Source organism: Heterocephalus glaber, unplaced genomic scaffold (genome assembly GCF_053883595.1).
Source record: "Heterocephalus glaber isolate CG9 unplaced genomic scaffold, H.glaber_assembly_v1.0 deba00001613, whole genome shotgun sequence".
Taxonomy (NCBI): Eukaryota; Metazoa; Chordata; class Mammalia; order Rodentia; family Bathyergidae; genus Heterocephalus; species Heterocephalus glaber.
In genome coordinates, this window is record NW_028258384.1 from 11,512,536 (window position 1) to 11,533,245 (window position 20,710).

At 33.6% G+C, this 20,710-nt stretch overlaps 1 protein-coding gene across 5 annotated transcripts in view; it reads left to right on the plus strand.

Moving 5' to 3' along the window:
* Apool (apolipoprotein O like) overlaps positions 1 to 20,710 on the plus strand; it is a 121,338-nt gene that overhangs the window by 63,879 nt on the left and 36,749 nt on the right. For all 5 annotated transcript variants that reach the window (XM_004868882.4, XM_087196638.1, XM_021247658.2 and 2 more), the window contains 3 exons: positions 4,150 to 4,204; positions 5,115 to 5,213; positions 7,415 to 7,506. In XM_004868882.4, coding sequence (XP_004868939.1) covers positions 4,150 to 4,204; positions 5,115 to 5,213; positions 7,415 to 7,506 — 246 coding nt within the window. The remainder of the gene's footprint in view (positions 1 to 4,149; positions 4,205 to 5,114; positions 5,214 to 7,414; positions 7,507 to 20,710) is intronic.

Consider the following 20,710-nt stretch of genomic DNA (forward strand, 5'->3'; position numbering starts at 1 on the left):
TCCCTTCAACCCCTCCATCCCTCTCTATTTACAAAGACTTTGGGGCCCGGGATTTAGCTCAGTGGTTTTGCCACCTGCTGCACAAGTGCAAGGACCTGAGTTGGATCCCCGGTACCAAAAAAAAAAACCCAAAAAACAAAGACTTTGATTCCATTTTTTTCATTTTCTCATATTAATTCCATTCCCTTCTTTCCTTTCCCCTACCCCTCCCACTTTCCCTTCCCCGTTGCCTCTTTTCTTCCTATTTCACATTATCTATTATACCTTTCAGTCCTTACACTTTCAGTTTCTCACACTAGAGAAACTATTCAGTATTTACACATGTGTGTCCTGTTTATTTCACTTAAGAGTATCACTTCAATGTGCATCCATTTAGCTATAAATGTCTCTAATTTCTCATTTTTTATGGCTGAGTAGTACTCCATTTTATTAAAAAAACACCTTTTCTTGATCCAGTCTCCAGTTGATGGGCATTTGGGCTGCTTCCAAGTTTTAGCTATTTGATCAAGTGGTTTTCAAACCAACACTGATTAAGAGAGACGAAGAAGGACACTATATCCTTGTAAAGGGAACAATCCAACAGGAAGAGATGATAATCATAAATATATATGCACTAAACGCTAGTGTGCCCAACCATATAAAACAAATACTAATGGACATAAAAAATCATATATGTACTAATACAATAGTAGTGGGGGACCTCAATACCCCACTGTCACAAATAGATAGATCAACTAGACAAAAAATAAATAATGAAATACTAGAATTCAATCGAACTCTTGAACAAATGAACTTAACAGATGTTTACAGAGTGTTCCACCCCACAAAATCACAATACACATTGTTTTCAGCTGCACATGGGTCGTTCTCCAAAATAGACCACATACTCGCTCATAGAACATGTTTAAGTAAGTGCAAAGGAATTAAAGTTATCCTTTGTATATTATCAGACCATAGTGTGATGAAATTGGAGGTCAATAGCAAAATAAACCTCAAGAATTTCATAAACACATAGAAACTGAACAACACACTTCTGAATAACCAATGGGTCACAGAGGAAATTAAAGAAGAAATCAGACAGTTCCTTCAATTAAATGACAATGACAGTACAACATATCGGATTCTATGGGACACAATGAAAGCAGTCTTACGAGGGAAATTCATAGCATTGAATACTCTTATTAGGAAAACAGAGCGAGCCCAATTAAACAACCTAATGCTGAACCTCAAGCTTCTAGAAAAAGAAGAGCAGGACAAATCCAAAGCTCATACAAGGGAGGAAATTATAAAGATCAGAGCAGAAATCAATGCAATGGAGACTAAGAGAACGATACAAAAAATTAATGAAGCCAAGAATCAACAAAATTGACAAACCCTTAGCCAACTTTATCAGAAAAAGGAAAGGCCCAAATCCATGCAATTAGGAATGAAAAGGGTGAAATGACAACAGACCCAGCAGAAATCCAGAGGATCGTCAATACCTACTTCAAGAACCTATATGCCAATAAGATGGAAAACACAGAAGAAATGGACAGATTCCTAGATATGTATGAATTACCAAAGTTGAACGAAGACCTAAAAATTCTAAACGACCCGATATCAATCAATGAAATTGAAAACGTAATTAAAAACTTACCAGCTAAGAAGAGCCCAGATCCTGGTGGCTTCACTGCTGAATTCTCCAAGACATTTAGAGAGGAAGTACTGCCACTACTGTTTAAACTCTTCAATGAAATTGAAAGGGAAGCAATACTCCCAAATTCATTCCTGGAAGCAAGCATCACCTTGATCCCCAAAGCAGAGAAAGACCCAACTGAAAAAGAGAACTATAGGCCAATCTCACTAATGAACATAGATGCAAAAATCCTTAATAAGATACTGGCAAATAGAATACAGAAGAAGATCATACACCCTGATCAAGTGGGATTCATCCCAGGGATGCAGGGATGGTTCAATATATGAAAATCAATCAATGTAATACACTATATCAATAGAGCCAAGGACAAAAACCATATGATCATCTCAATAGATAGTATTTTTTGTTTGTTTGTTTTTCGAGACAGGATCTTGCTATGTAGTTCAGGTTGGCCTTGAACTCACCTTGTAGTCCAGGCTGGCCTAAAACTCATAGGGATCCTCCTGTCGCAGTCCTCTGAGGGCTCTGATTGCAGGTGTGTGTCACCACACTTGGCTATTTTTATCACCCTAAGAATTGTACAAGTTTTCCCAAATATAGCCTGTATTACTGTGAAATCTTGAGCTGTTTTAGTTTCTAATATACTATTTTTAAAGAGAAAATTCTAATGAGCTTACAAAAAATAGCATTTTTAAGTGAAATACCAAATCAGTCAAGTTTAGTCCTCCCAGACGATATTTTTAATAGCTGATGGATTCGTGGTGTTATTTTTTAGAATTTTTTTTTTTTTTTTTTTGGTACCGGGGATCAGACTCAGGTCCTTGCGCTTGCGCAGCAGGCGGCGAAACCACTGAGCTAAATCCCCGGCCCTTTTTTTAGAATTTTTGATTGTCGTGTAATTCTAATGGTACTAGCTGTACTCCACATACTTAATACCTTCTTCTCTGAAGGAAATAACTTAAAATTATATTCTAAACAGTGCTATAAAAGTTATATGACTTAAGCTAGACGATTCAGATGTAAGTCTCCCGAGACCCAGTTTTCCATAATGTTCTTAGAGCTCAGTGTGTTTTCAATGAGGTAAATTGTTTCTTAGAGATCTTTATATTACTGATGTAACTCACCCGTTTTAAAACACAAAGGACATATTATTCTATTAATATGCTGAAACAAGTTTGAAGAAGACACTTTCAAATACATTTCGTTGTCAGTGTAAACAAATTTTTCTCTAAAAATGTAATCTGTTCTTTAAAAATTATGTCTAACATAAATTACATTTTTCACAAAATCTAGAACCATGCAGGACAATTTCAATTTGTGCTCCTACTCCTTAGGTTGCAGTGCCCCCTAGTGGTAAAAATGAATTCCTAAACGGGTAAGGATTATTCTCAAAGATTAGTGGTTAAATGATTTCCAGTCAACCAGTCAATGAATATTATAATATTGAAGGTGAAGTTATCTCAAGACAGTTTTTCAAGAGAAGTAGCTTAGTGGCAGGCAGAGTCTATGCTGGTTTGTGTAATTTGAAACCAGGATGAGCAATAAACCTCTGCATTTCTCTTCTCCATTAAACTGAGACAAAATGACTAGACCAAGCTATATAGAGAAAAATAACTTATTTCTTTCCTGTCTGATATAATCATTTATATTTTTCTGCTTTGAAAATCTCTTTTTGATTTTTTATTCTATGGTTTAGTAACATCTAGTTCAGAGAGGGAAACCATATATTTGGTTTAGGTTTTCTGGTTTAATACAATAAGCATGATTATGAATAAATCATTTCATGATCTTATTTTTCTTTTGGTAAGTTAGATAATACCTGTTAATATCTATAACAGTCTTTTATTAAAATAGATGAGCTAGAAACAAGTTTAAAAGAAAGATTTGCTTCAAAGTTTTAATCCCTTCAAAGGATAAATATCTTTTATGGAAATTTAGGAAATTTATGATTCTCTTTAAAAACAAGGTAAAATTAGTCTGTGTGAAATGATTTCTATCCTGAAATAAATGCCTTATTTGGATTTTTTTCCCGTTCTAATGCACACTAAAAAAAGAGGAAAGGTGACGTGTTTTTTTGTCCTGTTTTTGTTTTTTCTCCATATATCATTATATTGTTGCTATTGCATTTCTGCTAATCAGATTTTGGTTCTGTGCTGACATATACCTCCTTTTCATGCAATTTAAATTCCATTCATTTTTCTCAGTTAATATAAAATAGGATTATAAATCTTTATATTTTTTCTATATTTTTTCTGTGAGTTGATCAATTTATTAGGTATGAAGATAATAGCAAGCAGGTATTATTCATATTAAACACAACGAAATGAAAGCAATGAAGAGAGGTTAAATTGAGCAAGTATTATCATAGTGAGTACATATGAAAGCTGGATTTAGATTTGAGTATATTGGTAAGTCAAATTTTTATTATAATTTCAGAGATGTAGGCTATTTTATCTAATTAACAATAGCTTCAATAATGCAGTTGTCCTTTTTTACCTTTGTTTTTTGCTTAGAGTATTTATGTCTTTGTGAAAAATGGGGTAATGGATACAGTACAGTTTGGAAAGGGTAAGTGAGGAACCATCCATAATTAGAAATGTTTTATTATATTTTTAAGTTAAAATGCTTAAATGTGGGAAAAACATGGTATATTATCCATTGTCATGCTTTTATTGGCTTAGAAAATATTCTGTAGTTCATTGATAATAATAAAACAGCATTATTTACCATGTATTTATTCATTATTGTATGCTAGGGCATTGTGTAAAGCATCTTATAAAATGTGTCTAAGTTAGTTTTAGTCATAAATATGTGAGTGTTGGTATTATAATTACAGTAATTGTGTTCTATAGATGAGGAAACTGAGGTTTGGTAAGGTTGAGTAGGTTTGCCAATGGTACAGAGCTACTAAGGGGCCATGCCCAGATTTAAACTGAGGTCTCTTAGAACTACAAAGGATTTTTGTCTAGGCTTACCTCTCATCCTGATTATTGGTTTTAACCAAGAGCAATGGCTGCTCAGATATTATTGGGTAATAGTGACAAGCAAGGACTAGTGGCAGATCTCCATAATAAAATATCTATTTCATTTCTTACTGAGTACTACTAATGTTTGAACAGATAAGGGCAGAAGCATGTTCATTTTTGGGATATGATACATACACAATCAGATACTTTATAACAATTCATATTAAATATATCATAATATATTTCATTAAAGAGTAATTCACTTATATTATTAAAATGAATATCATTAAATCAACTATGGAAGGGAGATTTTCCTTTTTAATAAGTAATTATAACTCATTTTAGGTTGCTGATCGTATTGTTATTTTGTATAGCTTTTTGAGTGTTTAAGCCATCTAATATTATCATATTGTCCACTATTAACAAATTTATCTTTTTAACCTTTCTGCATTGTACTTACACAGAATTCTCAATCATAGTCATTTATATTAATTTTTAACTGATTTTTTGAGATGCATATGTCTATCTGAAGAACCCTCCTCGAGATTTTCTTCAAAAATTGGGAGTGATTACAGTTTCAGGATTGGCAGGCCTGGTTTCAGCAAGAAAAGGTAGGTTTTGAAAATATATTCTCTCTTTCAGTGCCATTATATTAATTTATAAATTGTAACTTATGAGAAAACCTTGTAGCATTTATTGAATAGTGTCAGGATAGGTTCCTGTAAAATTTAAAAATTCTTTAGTATATAGTGTCTACTATTATAAAGATTTTGTAAAAAGTTTTTGACATCATTATTCATTAGGGAAATGTAGATGAAAATTGCAGTGAGATAGCATGACACACCTATTAAAATGTCTACAATTTACATGACTGACCATATCATCTGTAGTCTATAGTTGAGAAGAACTGGAAATCTCACATAGTGCTAGTGAAAGTGCAAAATGATATAGCCATTCTGAAAAACTGGTTTGACAGTTTTTCATACAGTTAAATACACATTTACTATGTAACATACTGATTTCATTGCTGGGTATTACTATGGAGAAATGAAAAATCTGCACAAAACATTTATAATAGCTCCATTTGTAATCATAAAAAGATAGATACCAGTTGGATATTCTTCAGTGAGTAAATTAAATTATGGCACGTCCATTCAAAAGAATACTATTTAGAAACAAAAAGTAATAATAAGCTATTGAAACATGTCACAATCTTGATGAGTCTGAGTGAAAGAACCTTTGTGTATATATAATTCCATTTAGATGACATTAAAAACTGTAGTAATAGAGAACAGATAATTTGTTCTAGGGGTTAGGAGTTAGGGGTATTTTAATTAACCTAGAATCCATTTCCCCACACCACATTAAACAGCTTAAATCTAAAGGAAAGCTAAATTTGAGGTTGAATGAGCCAGTTTACCCATCTTCCTCAAGCTGTATTCGACGTGACTGTAAAAGTAACCCTTAGTAATGGCTAAATCAGAGAAATACCTTGTTTTTAACCTTCCCTAATCTCCAAAGTTGCCTACAAACATAGCCAGGTATTTTTTACTTTAGTCTTTGTTGATAGATCAGATAGGCTGTTTTCTTTTAAAATTAGGGGTTTTAATAACTGTTTGAGAGAATCAAAGTACTTACCCCAAGTAAAAGCAAGCATCATCTAATTGCCCAGTCATATTTGTAGAGTCCAGTATATTCAGGTAAGCATTTAAGATACACATTATTTTGAAAGAAAAGTTTGGTGAAACTAAGCTATAGGGGTCATAGCGGAATAAGGGAGAAACCACATAGACAAGACTTGGTAGTGAGTTTCCTGCCCCCAGGTTAATCAGAGCAGCTTCATATTTTTACATTTTATATATTGAAGTTCCAGATAAGATTCTATTTGGAATGATTTTGGAAAAGATTTTGCACCCCAAAAATATATGAAAATGAGAACAAAAATCCGGAGCTTGGATGCTGGAGGAAGTACTTGGCTAAACTCTAGCCGCAGACTGTGGGTTTGCAGCCTTCTCAGCCAGATACGTGCTGGTGGTGAAGCCCAAAGTGAGTGCTGGGATTACAGGAATGTGCTGCATGCCTGGCCTGATTTTTTTTATTATTTTAATCAAGGGCTAAATTCTTCCCATCTTGAACATAAGAGAAATATTTAAAGAATGCAATTACCAACTAAAAATTTGAAACACAAATTAAAAGTTGTTGGCAAGTTATAAAGTTAAGGCATATTATGAATTTTTAGAAAAGGTTTGAAAATGACTTAGATACTTAGGTACTTTTTATAGCAGTTTTTGAAATGCATTATGTTAAGTCATTTAAAATTGTCATTTCCTTATTCTAAATTAGTGATATGAATGTTGTACACCTTTTAAAGTCTTTAGCTGATTAGTTAGATCATTCACTTTCCTGAGAACTTAGAGACATATAGAGTCCATTTCACTTTAACAAACATGGTTGTTGCTTCTCTATATTATATTTTGTTCTGTACTTGAGAAAAATGCAATTACAATTTTCACTTTCTTAGTGCACAAAGAAATACCTAGCTTAAAAAAGAAAATCAATTCCTTTTGTGTAGGCAATTTTCCAGCAATAGTTTGAGTACATTTTCTTAAATTAGATATGACAGCTAAGGCGTATTGATTGAAGTGAGATAATTAAGGGCATTTTAGGTACCATCTTGATTGGTATTTTTACCTAAGACATACTTTAACAGAGAATGGTGGCTTAAAGGAAGAACAAACAGCATTACAGTATAGAAGTATCAAGTCTCTGCTGGCATCTACTTGTAGTTGAATAGTGTTTTTGAATTTTATAGGTTCTAGGTTTAAGAAAATTGCTTATCCATTAGGACTGGCTACTTTAGGAGCAGCTGTTTGCTACCCAGTTCAGTCAGTAATAATTGCAAAGGTAAGTTTTTTTGTACATGATAGCAACATTTCAGTATTTGTTTAAACATTTAGTGTGACAATATTTAAATGTCACATAATACCTACAACATAATAGTTGGTATCCATACTTGTGTTTGCAAAATCACATCAGCATCTCAGCTCTTTTACTGACATGATTATCACAAATAAATAGGATGAATTTGTTAGAACATAATTTAACAATATAAATACAAGCTTGAAGATCAAGTTCAAACAACAAATTAGAAGGTATAGGGAGATACACGGCTCCATTGTTGAACAACATAAAGCTCGAGTTTTAATTAATAGAAAAATATACCTGCTGGCAGTCAGTTCAAAAGACTTACATAATGCAAGATACTACCAATTGATAGATTGCAGAGTCTTCTAAAGGTTAAACACATGTACATGTACACACACACACACATACACACACACACACACACACACACACACACTGAATTTTGAAACCACCTGGAACAATGAAGCACTGAAACACTTCCATAAATGGTTATTTACCACTCAACATTTGAAGTACTGTGTATTGTTGTGAAGGACTTTCTGTAGTTGTGTTTTCATTACTGCCTCTTTTTAATTATTGATGAAAAGTGCATATTCAATATTTTGAGACTGTGCTGGATATCATTTACTATGTAGTTTGTAATGTGATCAAGGTATAAAACTTCTAACAAAGGAAGAACATGATAAAATGGTAAAGTTTTTTAAAAATTCCTTCAGAATTTACATGGAAATTAAATTCATAAAATGTTGATACTGAAGGAAATCTTTGAGTTCATTTAATTCCATGTCTATATTTTCCCATTTGCCAATGAGGAAACAGTGGCCCAGAGAAGTTTCACAATGACTGACTTCCAGCATCATACTCAGCTTCAGGTGTCCTGACTCTCTCTTTCACTCTTCTCAGTGGATGCTCCTGCCACTGATTCTATTTTATTTTTTATAGGGGAATTATATTGTGTTTTGTTAATAAAATGCTGATCACTTAACAAATAATAATAAGCATTACAGAAAATTTCAGAAGAAAAATTACCACTCACAATGCTTCCATCCATAAAATACCAATGTCAGTATTTGACTGAATGTTCTTCTAGACCAGTGGTGGTGAACCTGTGGCCCTTGTGCTGCTGCAGGCTGTTTATATCATTGTAAGCTCTAAAAGATTCACCATCACTGTTTTAGACTCTATACATGAATACAAAGAAATAGAATATGCAGATAACAGTGAAACCACCAGTTCCATCCTGAAGATCATCATAGTAAGTGAAATAAGCCAGACTCAGAATGATAAATATCATGTTTTCTCATGTTTGAAATCTAGAAAAAAAGAGACAACATGAAAGTATAATACAGACTATTAGAGAAGAGGGAGAAAGGGGATGTAGAGGGTAGTGGAGCTAGTGGAAAACAGATCATGGCTGGCAAGAGACAGCAGTGCTTGTAGGATCCTTGGTGGACACACACCAAGGAGTACACATACTCAGAAATTGGTGAGTAGAAGGAAAAGAACCCAACTATGAGAAGGCAAGTTTTAGGAGAAGTGGAACAAAGCAAAAGGGATTATAATCCTGGACTTCAAGTTATACTATAAAGCTGCAGTAATAAAAGCAGCATAGTACTGACACCAAAAAAAAAAAAAAGACACATTGACCCATGCAAGAGAATAGAGGATGCAGAAACAACCCCAAGCACCTTTGCTATTTTCTTTTTGACTAAAGGGCCCAGAACATACACTGGAGAAAAAATAGCCTCTGGAAAAAACGTTGCTGGAAAAGCTCATTAGCCATGTGCAGTAGTATGAATGTAGATCCATGTCTATCACCCTGTACTAAAATGAAATCAAATTGGATTAATGACCTAGATATAAAAACAGATAAACTGAATTTGTAGGAATAAAAAAATGGTGAAACTCTTGAAGCATAGGCATAGGCAAGGACATCCTGAACAGAACATCAATTTCACAAAACATAACACCAAGAATCAATAAATTGGATCATATCAAATTAAAGAGCTTCTGTACAGCAAAGGAAGCAACAGTGATGAGACAGAATTGGAAAAAAAATGTGTCAGCTACTCCTTAGAAGAGTAATGTTTAGAATACATAACTAAAAAAAATAGATCTTCCAAAAGAAAAGATTCAACCAAGAATATGAAATGGAAATGAATACTTAATCAAAAGAAGTACAAACAACCAATGAGTATATTAAGAAATGTTCAGCATCTTTACCCATTAGAGAAATGAAACTCAGAAGACAGATTCTGTCTTACTCCAGCAAGAATGGCTATTATCAAGAAGTCAAAAAACAAATGCAGGTAGGATTGTGGGGAAAAAGGAACCATTCTATATTGTTAGTGAAAAGTAAATGTGTGCAATCACTATGGAAATTGGTATGAAGATTACTCAAAAATTCTAGAATAGAATTGCATTTGACCCAGCTGTATCTCTTCTGGATATCTTCCCAAAAGACTTAAAATCATCACAACATTACAGTGATACATATACTTTTTCACGTATTTATGGCAGCACAATTTACCATAGCTATATTATGATTGACGCTTATATGCCCATCAACAGATAAGTCAAGTAGAAAGAAAAATTTGAGCCATTTGTAGGAAAATGGATGGACCTTGAAACCCTAATTCTGTGTGAAATAAGTCAGGCACAGGAGATTAAATTTAACATGATTCTTCTAATAATGAGAAACCCCAAAAGAAAAAAATTTAAAGAGGAAAATAATAGAGAAATGGTAGTAAGCAAGGAGATAGATTCTGGAGCTGTGATGGGCATCAGAGGAAGTGGAGAATTGGAGAGCAGGGAGTAAAGTGGGAGTAAAAATGACCAAGATACAATGTATATGTGTGGCAACTCCCCAAGATTAATGTAATTATTATGTATCGCAAACATACTGATAAAATTTTTAATGGATATATGAGATTGATCCAATATGTTATATGTGTGTACAAATATGCAGTTTAAAACCCATTTTTTTCTGTATTAATATGAACAATTAGTAGATAAAAGAATGATATAGTATTTGTTTTTATTTTTAAAAGTAACTTACTAAGTTTAACTTTATTTTACTAAAAGGAAAAAGAATTGGTGAACATCCTATAAAGATTTTTGTAATACAAAATATAGTGATAATCCTAAAATTTCTTATCAAGTAAATAATGTTACTTTAATTCCAAGAATTGAAACCTTTGCTTTTCCCTGTGACTGTAACAGTTATATGTCATATTTGGCATATTTGAATAATATTATATATAGAGAGAACATTATTTAGAGAACATCATTTCTTAACCTGAGATCGATGATGAACTTTAGAGAGTCAATGTTTCTCTCATTGCTTACTGTGTGAAAAATTTTGTGTATACAGTAGCAGCCTTCTTCTTTGACATTACCAGGACTGATAGTTAACAAGCAAGACTATTAAATCAAGAAATTATAAAAATTATAGAAATATGTATCCAAAATTTTATTTCAGATTAAATGATGCTTCATTATTCTATTTTAAAAGGGCAGCTTTTCTTCTAGTATTAATCTCCTTATTGAAGAGACATACCATATTTTTTTGTTTTTTGGTACTGGGGATCGAACTCGGGTCCTTGTACCTGCGCAGTAGGTGGCGAAACTACTGAGCTAAATCCCCAGCCCGACATACCATATTTAAAAAAATTTTTTTATTAGTACATATTTACTGTACACAATCATCACATTCATCATAGGGAATCTGTACCTGTACATAATATGCCTTAATTCTTCCTTTTTTCCCATTACTCTCCTCTCTCTTCAACCCTTCTTCCCTTCCCCATTTACAAAAGCTTTGTTTCCATGTTTCTTTCCCTTCTATTCTCTTTTTTTTGCAAGTGTATTTTTTATGGCAGAGTAGTACTCCATTGTATATAAATATATCACATTTTTTATGCATCTATCTCTTGATGGGCATATTATGATTTCAAGAGTTAGCAATTATGAATTGTGATACTATAAACATGGGTATGCATATATCACTCTGGTATGATGCATTTAACTTTAAGGAAGATATCTAGAAGGGGACAGCTAGGTCAAGTGGAACCTCTAATTTTAGTTTTTTAAGGAATCTCCATTCTGCTTTCCATAGTGGTTGTACCAATTTACACTCCCACCAACAATGGAAGAGGGTTCCTTTTCCTCCACAGCTGTGCCAGCATTTTTTATTGGTTGATTTCTTGATGATAACCATTCTTTCTGAAGTGAGATGGAATCTCAGTGTTGTTTTAATTTGCATTGATGTTGAACAGTTTTTCATGGATTTATTTACTCTTTGTACTTCTTCACCTGAAAAGTGTGATCAGGGTTTTGTTCATAAAGCCATCACCTGTGTCTATTTTTTCAAGACTTTTACCTATTCTATCTTCCATCAGATTAAGTATTTCTATTTTTGTATCTAGATCTTTGATCCATTTTGATTTTAGTTTATTGCATGGTGAGAGATATGGGTCTAGGTTGTCTTTAGCATGAGGAAAGCCATTTTTCCCAGCACTACTTATTAAAGAGCCTGTCTTTCTTCCAGTGAAAATGTTTGGCCCTTTTTTGAAAGATAAGGTAGCTGAGTATGCTTGGAGTTGTTTCTGCATCTTCTGTTCAGTTCCATTGATTCTCAAGTCTGTTTCTTTGTCAGTACCATGCTGTTTTTATCATGTAAGCTTTGTAGTAAAACTTCAAATTGGGGATCATGACGCCCCTTGCCTCGTTGTTTTTGCCCAGAGTATTCCAGGTCTTTTCTGGTTCCGTATGAATTTTCGGATTTTCTCTAATTCTGTGAAGTATGCTGTTGTTATTTTGATTGGGATTGCATTAAGTCTGTATAACAGTTTTGGAGTTATGGCCATTTCACTATATTCGTTCTTCCTATCAAAGAACAGAGGTATCTTCCCATTTTCTGATATCCTCTTTGATCTTCTTTTTCAGAGTATTGTAATTTTCAGTGTATAGATCTTTCACTTCCTTCATTAGGTTGATTCCTAAGTATTTCATTTTTCTTGATGCTATTGGGAAGGTGTTATTTTTCCCCTGAATCCTCTCTCAGTTTGTTATTCATAAACAAGAATGCTATTGATTTTTGAGTGTTGATTTTGTATCTTGTTACATTACCAAATTTGGTTATTAAATCTAGGAGTTTTGGGGTGAGTTACAGGGTCTTCTATGTAGAGTATCATGGCATCAGTAAATAATGATAATTTTACTTCTTCCTTTTCTGCCCATACTCTTTTATTTCTTTCTCTTATCTAATTGTTTTGGCTATTTCCAGAGCTATTTTGAACAAGAGTCATGATAGTGGGTATCCTTGTCTTTTTCCTGATTTTAGAGTAAGAGCTTTCAGTTTCTGACTTTTTAGTATGATTTTGGCTGTTGGTTTGTCAGAGATAGGTTTTATCAGATTGAGATAAAGGCCATCTATTCTCATTTTCTATACAGTTTTTATCATAAGGGGTGTTGGACTTTGTCAAATGCTTTTCCTATGTCTATTAGATTATTATGTGGTTTCTGTTCTTGGTTCTGTTAACATGGTGTATTACATTTATTGATTTGCTTATGTTGAAATGTCCCTGCATCCTTGGTGTATTATCTTTTTGATGATTTGCTGCATTCTGTTTGCCAGTATCTTATTGAGGATTGTTGTATCTGTTTATTAAGGAGATTGGACTGAGGTTCTCTTTTTTTGGTTGGATCTTTCTCTGCTTTTATACCAGGGTAATGTTTGCTTTCAGGAATGACTTGGGAAGGATTCCTTCCCTTTTAGATTTGTTAAAGAGTTTGAGGAGGAGTTGCATTAGATAATTATCTAAAGGTAGTTTTATTACATCTTCAATTTCATTGACTGATACTACATTATTTAGAGTTTTTTATATCTTCTTGATTCAGCTTTGGTAATCAATATAATTGTGTGGTTTTGGGTCTTTTTTATGGTTGGCTAAGGGTTTATCTATTTTATTTAATTTTGTTCAAAAAACCAACTCTGAGTCACTGATTCTTTTTATTGTTTTCTGTCAACTGCATTCATTTCTGCTCTGATATTTTACATTTCCTTCCTTGTATGAGCTTTGGGTTTAACTTGCTCTTTTTCTAGAACCTTAAGGCACAACATTAGATTATTTATTTGAACTAGCTTATTTATTAGAATGCAGCGTAAGCTGCTTCATTACTATATTTAATTTCCATGTGTTTATGTACCTTTTGTGGTTTGTTTTCTTATTTATTTTCAATTTCATTGCACTATGCTTTGATACTATGCATGGGATAATTTCAATTCCTTTGCATTTATTTCAGCATTTTCTATGAGCTAGTATATGGTCTATTTTGGAGAAATTTCTGTGTGCTGCTGAGAAGAATATGTATTTTGTTATTGGGTGGAACACTCTGTAGATATTTACTGAGTCCATTTTTTCAAAGGTTTGGTTCAGCTCTGATATTTCTTCACTGATTGTCTAGTTTATCTATTTGGTGCAGTGGTGTATTGAGGTCTCACATTACAATTGTATTAGTGCTTATCTGTTTTTTCATATCCATTTGTGTTTGTTTTATATACTTGGGTGCACCAGTATTTGGACCTTATATATTTATGATTTTTATTTCCTCCTCTGGGACTGTTCCTTTAACAAGTATGTAGTGAACTTCTTTGTCTCTTTTGATCCGTCTTGGCTTAAAATCCACTTTGTCCACAAGTAGAATAGCTACCCCTGGATTTTTTCTGAGTTACTGTGGCATGGTGTATTGTTTTCCATCCTTTGACTTTTAGTCTATGAATTTCTTTTTAAGTTAAATGTGTTTCTTGTATGCAGCATATTGTTGAATCTTGTTTCTTGATCTGTTCTGCCAATCTGTTTCTTTTGATTGGAGAATTGAACTATTCACGTTGATGGTTCTGACTAATAGGTGTTAACTTATCCTTGCCATTATATTATTTTCCTGTAGTTGGTTCCGTTTCTTTCCCTTCTATTTAATTGCTTGCCTTGCCTGGTGGATTCATTCTATTGGGATTCTTGGAATTGTCATCATTGTCTTTTTCTAGAATATCTTTCACAAGTTTTTGGAGTGCTGGTTTGGTGATCATGAGTTTCTTTAGGTGTACTTTATCATGGAAGTATCTTATTTTTCCATCAATTTTGAAAGATAATTTTGCAGGGTACATCAGTCTGGTTTGAGGTTGTTTCCTTTTAGGACTTGAAATACTTTGCTCCATGCTCTCCTTGACTTAACAGTTTGTGTTGAGAAGTCTGCTGTGATTTTTATGGATTTTCCTTTACAGGTGATTTGCTTCTCTTCTCTAACAGCTTTTAGTATTCTGTTCCTGTGTTGAATTTCTGGAATCTTGACTATTACATGCATTGGTTTAGTTTTTTACTCATCATGGCTATTTAAGGTTCTATATGCCTCACTTGTCTGTATCTCAAATTCTTTTTCCATGCTTTGAGAGTTTTCTGCTAGTGAACAAGTTTTATATGCCCTTTATGCTATCTTCTGATTTTTTATTGATTCCAGTTAATCTTTTCTTTGTATCATCTAGCAGCTGTTAGATTGATTTTTCATGGTCCCTTGCTATTTTTTTTATTAAATAACTTTATTATCAAACACACACACATACAAAAAAATTAAAACCACTCAAAGAAGAACAATGCAAGGGGAAAAAAACTACAATAATATTCAAATACAGTAGAACTCAACCAAAACAAAACTGAAAAGCACTTAAACATTTTTCCATATAATTTGAAAAAGCATCTCAAGCACCAACAAGACACCAGAGGATGTGATTTGTTTCAGAGAGGTCCCCAAAACCAACATTGAACAAATAATGATCTGGAAAAAAAAAACTCCAGTTAGCAGACTCCACATAAGCCAAACTTCTCCCTAATTTAAATTTCAATGCAGTCATATGACACATAATGGAAACACAATCCGAGAAATATGTTATTAGGCCATTTCATCCATGTGTATCCTTAATTACTCTTTCAGTTTCTCACACTAGAGAAACTATTTGGTATTTACACATATGTGTCCTATTTATTTCACTTAAGAGGATGGCCTCAGTATGCATCCATTTAGCTATGTCTCTAGTTTCTCGTTCTTTATGGCTGAGTAGTACTCCATTTTATATATAAAAAAAAAAACACATCTTCTTATCCAGTCTCCAGTTGATGGGCACTTGGGCTGTTTCCAAGCTTTCACTATTACGAACTGTGCAGCTATAAACATGGGTGCACATATATCGCTGTGGTTGCTATTTTTAAGAGGTATTTCATTTGATGATTGCCAGCTGCAGCCCTTTCTTCTGGATCTGATATTCTGTCTTCACATTGGTTTTCTCTGCTGCATATGCTTCGTATAAAATTTTAATCTCCTGGTTATCTGTTTGAATCTATTTTATGGCATCCACTTCTTTGCTATTTTGGGCATTCATAATTTCTCTGTCTTTCCTGAGCTTCACTTTTTTTTTCTGTATCTACTCTAGTTTCTCTAACCATTTCCTTCATATGATCATCATCTCTTTAAGTTTCTTTGTAATTATTTTTGTTTTAGCCTTGTTAAAAGTTATTCATCTGTTTTGTTACTTCCACTATTACCATTTTAGAAAGTTCACCTGGGTGGCTTTTGGTTTTCTTCACTTCAGTGTCCCCTGGATTTGCCTTGGGCAAGTTGGAGGTATTGGGTTGCATCTTGTTTTTGGTGTTTTCTCATTTTGTTTGTTTCCTGCATTGAGGTTTTTAAATTGTGTAGGGTGGGTAGGTTTATTATTTATATTGAGGCCTCTTAAGGAAATGACTACTTTTCAGAAATGTCTTCTAGGTGTGGCTAGCTTTTGGCCTTTGAGTCTGTTCTAGGATCCTGCCTCTTCTATTTATTAGAGATGAAAGTTTTCGGGCTGTTTGACCTATCACTCATTTCTTTGGTACTGGCCTGTAGTATTGTTTATGACCCCCAGACAGTCTAGGTATTGGCATACAAGGAAGATCAACTGATCAAAACTCTGCCACCTTGGTTAAAGTAATACAATCAATAATAAAAATAGCATCTAAAATAGATTGGAAAATGACAAACAGTGATGACTAATAATTTGCTATCTTTAACCCTAGATGCAAGAATTTTAGTTATATAACAAAGTCCAAGACAAATCAGAAAATAATATTCAGTACATATTCACTCAATAGAGCAGTTTTATCTGAAGAGGAGAAAATTTAAAAGGGAGAAGAGGAAAAAAATTGAGAAATGAAAGAAGAAAATGTGATTAGAAGCAAAGCTGTAGGACAAAGGAAGATCACCCAAGCCTCAGGAAACTGGTGAAGACAGGAGAGCTAGAAAGAAGAAAATAAGAATACAACCAAAGAAAAAACCTAAAAATAATGTTCGCACTCACAAAAATTAAAAAACAAGTGATTTTAAAAAGATGAGCCAGGCATGGTGGTGCATGCCTATAATCTCAGCACTTGGGAGGCTGAAGCAGGAGGATCACCACAAGTTTGAGGCCAGCCTGGGGTACATAGTAAGTTCGAGGACAGCCTGAATCACTTAGTGAGACGCTGTTTTAAAACAGAGCAAAACAAAAACTCCACAAAAAATGAACAAAATTTTTAAAAGACCAATAGCAAAGAAAAAAGAGAAATTTCTCTGTGATTTCAAGCCTGTGGTTATCTTCCGGGGTATACATTTTTGTGGCAGTATCCAATTCAAGGTATGACTCTGCTGTCACTGCTAGACAGTGGAGGCAGTCTGATCCCAGATCTGTGTTGGATAATCCAGCAATCCAGCAGTAAGATTAGGATGGTGTGCCAGTTTACAACTTTCAAATCCACAGAAATTCAGGCTGAACCTGGCCTCTGGTTGTGGGGGGTAGGGCCTGAGTCATTTAGCTTATAACACTGTGCATCTCTTGATGGCCCTCTCACCATGGACATCTCCCATGGATGTCCTTCACCCAGTCAGTATAGGAATTTGACACTGGAAACCCTGAGATGAAGTCAACCTGTGGTTGCTTTGAGTTCCAGGTTCAGTTGGCCCCTCCTTAAAATGGCGTCTGACTAGGCACGTTCTCCAGGGGATATTGCAAATGCTTGTACTGGAGTCACTCACCAGCTGTTGTAGTACATGACATCCACTGCTCCATTTCACTGGTGTGTTTCTCCCTGAAAGCTTTTGGAGTTGCCCACTTTGATTGTGTCTCTGTAGATTCAATCTTCCTTTCTCTAGCCACAAGCCAGGAGCCATTGAGAAAGTACAGATTTACCCCTACTTTTTCTGCATTGTGATCTGACTCTTCAATTTCTCTTTAGGCTCTGATTTTCCCTTCAGATCCTTCCTGGGCCCCAGGGATCCATTTCCTTTCTTTTCTTCCCCAAGTTGTTATTTTCCAGTATTTGGATTTGGAATCTTGTAGAGGCTAATTTTTTGCTGCTACCCATTGCACCGTTTTCCTGGAGATCCCATACCATCTTTCTTACAGTGAACCATCTCTGCAACATATCTTCTATAATTTCCTATTTAGATTTCTTTAAAGTAGAACACTAAAATAGTTTTTAAATGTAATAAATAGAGCTCTTTTTTATTCTTACCATTTTGGCCTGCCTTTTACAATTATATTTCTCACCTCTAATTTCACAGCAGTTACTTTTTTATCCATTCACTTTGGAGTTTTTACAAAGCATTTGAGTTTATTTTCTTAGAAACATTGTTTTCATGCTCTTATTGTTACATTTAAACTTCTTAGTTACAGTTAAAACTGATGTAGTTACCTGGTTAATAAGGAACTTCTCATTCCTAATCAGACAAAGCAAATTGTGAAATACATTTTGTCATATTGGGGAGTACCTAGTAGAGATGAATACTCAGAATCCTGTGTGCATCTTTTATTAAAATTTTTTTTAAAGTGTTTGGTTGACAGGCAAGCCTCTTAAAAGGATTTAAGGTAAGAGTACTTCAGTATGTGTTTTTAAGGAGAGTAGGTGGGTGGAGTAAAGAACTCATAGCTATCAGGATATTCACTAAGGAATCTATGATGAAAAAATGTTAGGAAACAATAGTTCAGAAAGTATTTTGAAAATTAGAATCTTTTTCAAATTATCATTTTGAGTATATACTTTAAGTGGGATCATTCTTTGCCTTTTATAGTTTTCCTTATAATATTTCATTGCTAACATAAAGATTTAACAAGCAGTCTGTCTTTGAAAACCACAAGTATGTAGTAATAAACTTGCATATAATATTTTAAAGTCTTTTAAACTGTACTAAGGAGTATTTTTTATAATTATAAAATATTATATAGCTTATGTATTTGATTTACTTCACTTAAAATTATGGTCTCAAGATACATCTATTTTCCTACAAATACCCCTTGAATCTTACATTCTAAGTTTGTAAATCTGCAGTATGCAGATTTTTGGTTTAATACAGTTGTTTTTTTAAAAAAAATTGTAAGATATTTAATTGATGAAGACTAAATATATTCAAGGTATACAACATCAGAGTGATCAATGTAATGATTACTGTAATTCAACTAACACATCCATCATTACCTATGCTGTACATTAGATCTCTAAAACTTGTTTATCTCATAATGGAATTTTTGTATCCTTCGACCAACATTTCCTTATTGCCCCCCCACCCCCCAGCACCTTGCGAATCTCTGGTTCCATTTCACAATATTGAAAGTTAGTCAAAAAATAAACAGAGGATGGAGCTCAGTGTAAAGTTCAACCTCCAATACCAAAAGAAAAAGAAATTGTGGTATATATATTGAAATGTTACTAAACAGTAAAAAAGAATCCTGCCATTTGTGAAAACATGGATTAACCTGTAGCATATGAAGCTAAAATAACCCACACACAGAAAAATAAATACTGCATGACCTCACTTATATGTAAAAGAATGTTTTAAAAACATGAATGTGTTTACCTATGTATTCTGTTTCTGAATGAAAAATAATGAAATATGGCACATATTCCAAAATCTAGAAATTTAAATTCTTATAAAAGTTCTAGGTTTGGGTACAGTATGGCATTCAACTAGCATTAGTTGTTCATAAACCATGTATAGTATTAGTCTGTGTACTAAGCTATAATGTAAACAATAAAATAAAGAGAACAAAAAATGCCCCCAAATTATACTAGATGTCTTTGTATGCATAGCAGTGGGGCCTGATGTATGATAATGCTTTAACCTCATGTCTGTGTAAAAATGTTAGTTACTGTATAACCCAGTGATTCGGTTCCTAAGTATGTGTCCAAGGGCATTGAAAACATCGGTCTCCTTAAGTACTCAAATATGAATGTTCATAGGAACATTATTCATAGCATCCAAAAAGGAGAAAAAAACTCAGATCCCCATGAACTGATGAATGGATAAAAGAATTGGTATATAAGTATAACTTATTCAGTATTAATAGTCAAGAAGTTTTTCTCTTTATTTTTATTAGTAAATGTTTATGGTACATGATTACATTCCATGTGAGGAGTTGGTACCTGCACGTAGCACATCTTAATTCTTTTTTCATACCATTGACCTTTTCTCCATTCCACCCCCCTCCATCTGTTGATCCCCCTTTGTAAAAGATTGATCTCTGTTTCTATTGTCTTTTATTTTTCTGTTAAGTTTATTTATATAGACATTCCTTGTTTAGCAACTGAGTTCCATTCCTGCTTCTAGATCATTAAATGAATTGGCCACTAAGTGAGGAATTGTAGATAGTATGTACATTACAATATTCAGAAAAGAGAAAGGGTCAAAGGAAACTCCAACTTGATTACTTTGCTTTTATTTGCATAATTCTTACATGCAGTACTGTAATGTATAACAACATAAAACTATAGTACTATACTGTACAGCACCAAGCAGCAGAAATTACAGTACTATACTGTAGAAGAAGCCACCATTAGACCACACTTCCACTCACACATGCCTTATAAGCCTGAATGTGGGTCAAACATCTGAGTGGTTGGTTGTAAGTTTGAACAGCGTGCCTCAGTTGTAAGTCCAAATAGGTGTTAAACAGGTAGGTTAGTAAGTGGATAATATCTGAGTAAATGAGTAATTTTGAATTTCTCATATAAGAGAAACCATGTGATAGTTAAGGTTATGTGTCTGATTTATTTCACTTAATATTATGGTCTCAAGGTACATCAATTTTTCTAATAACTCTAGTTTATCTTTATGGCAGAGT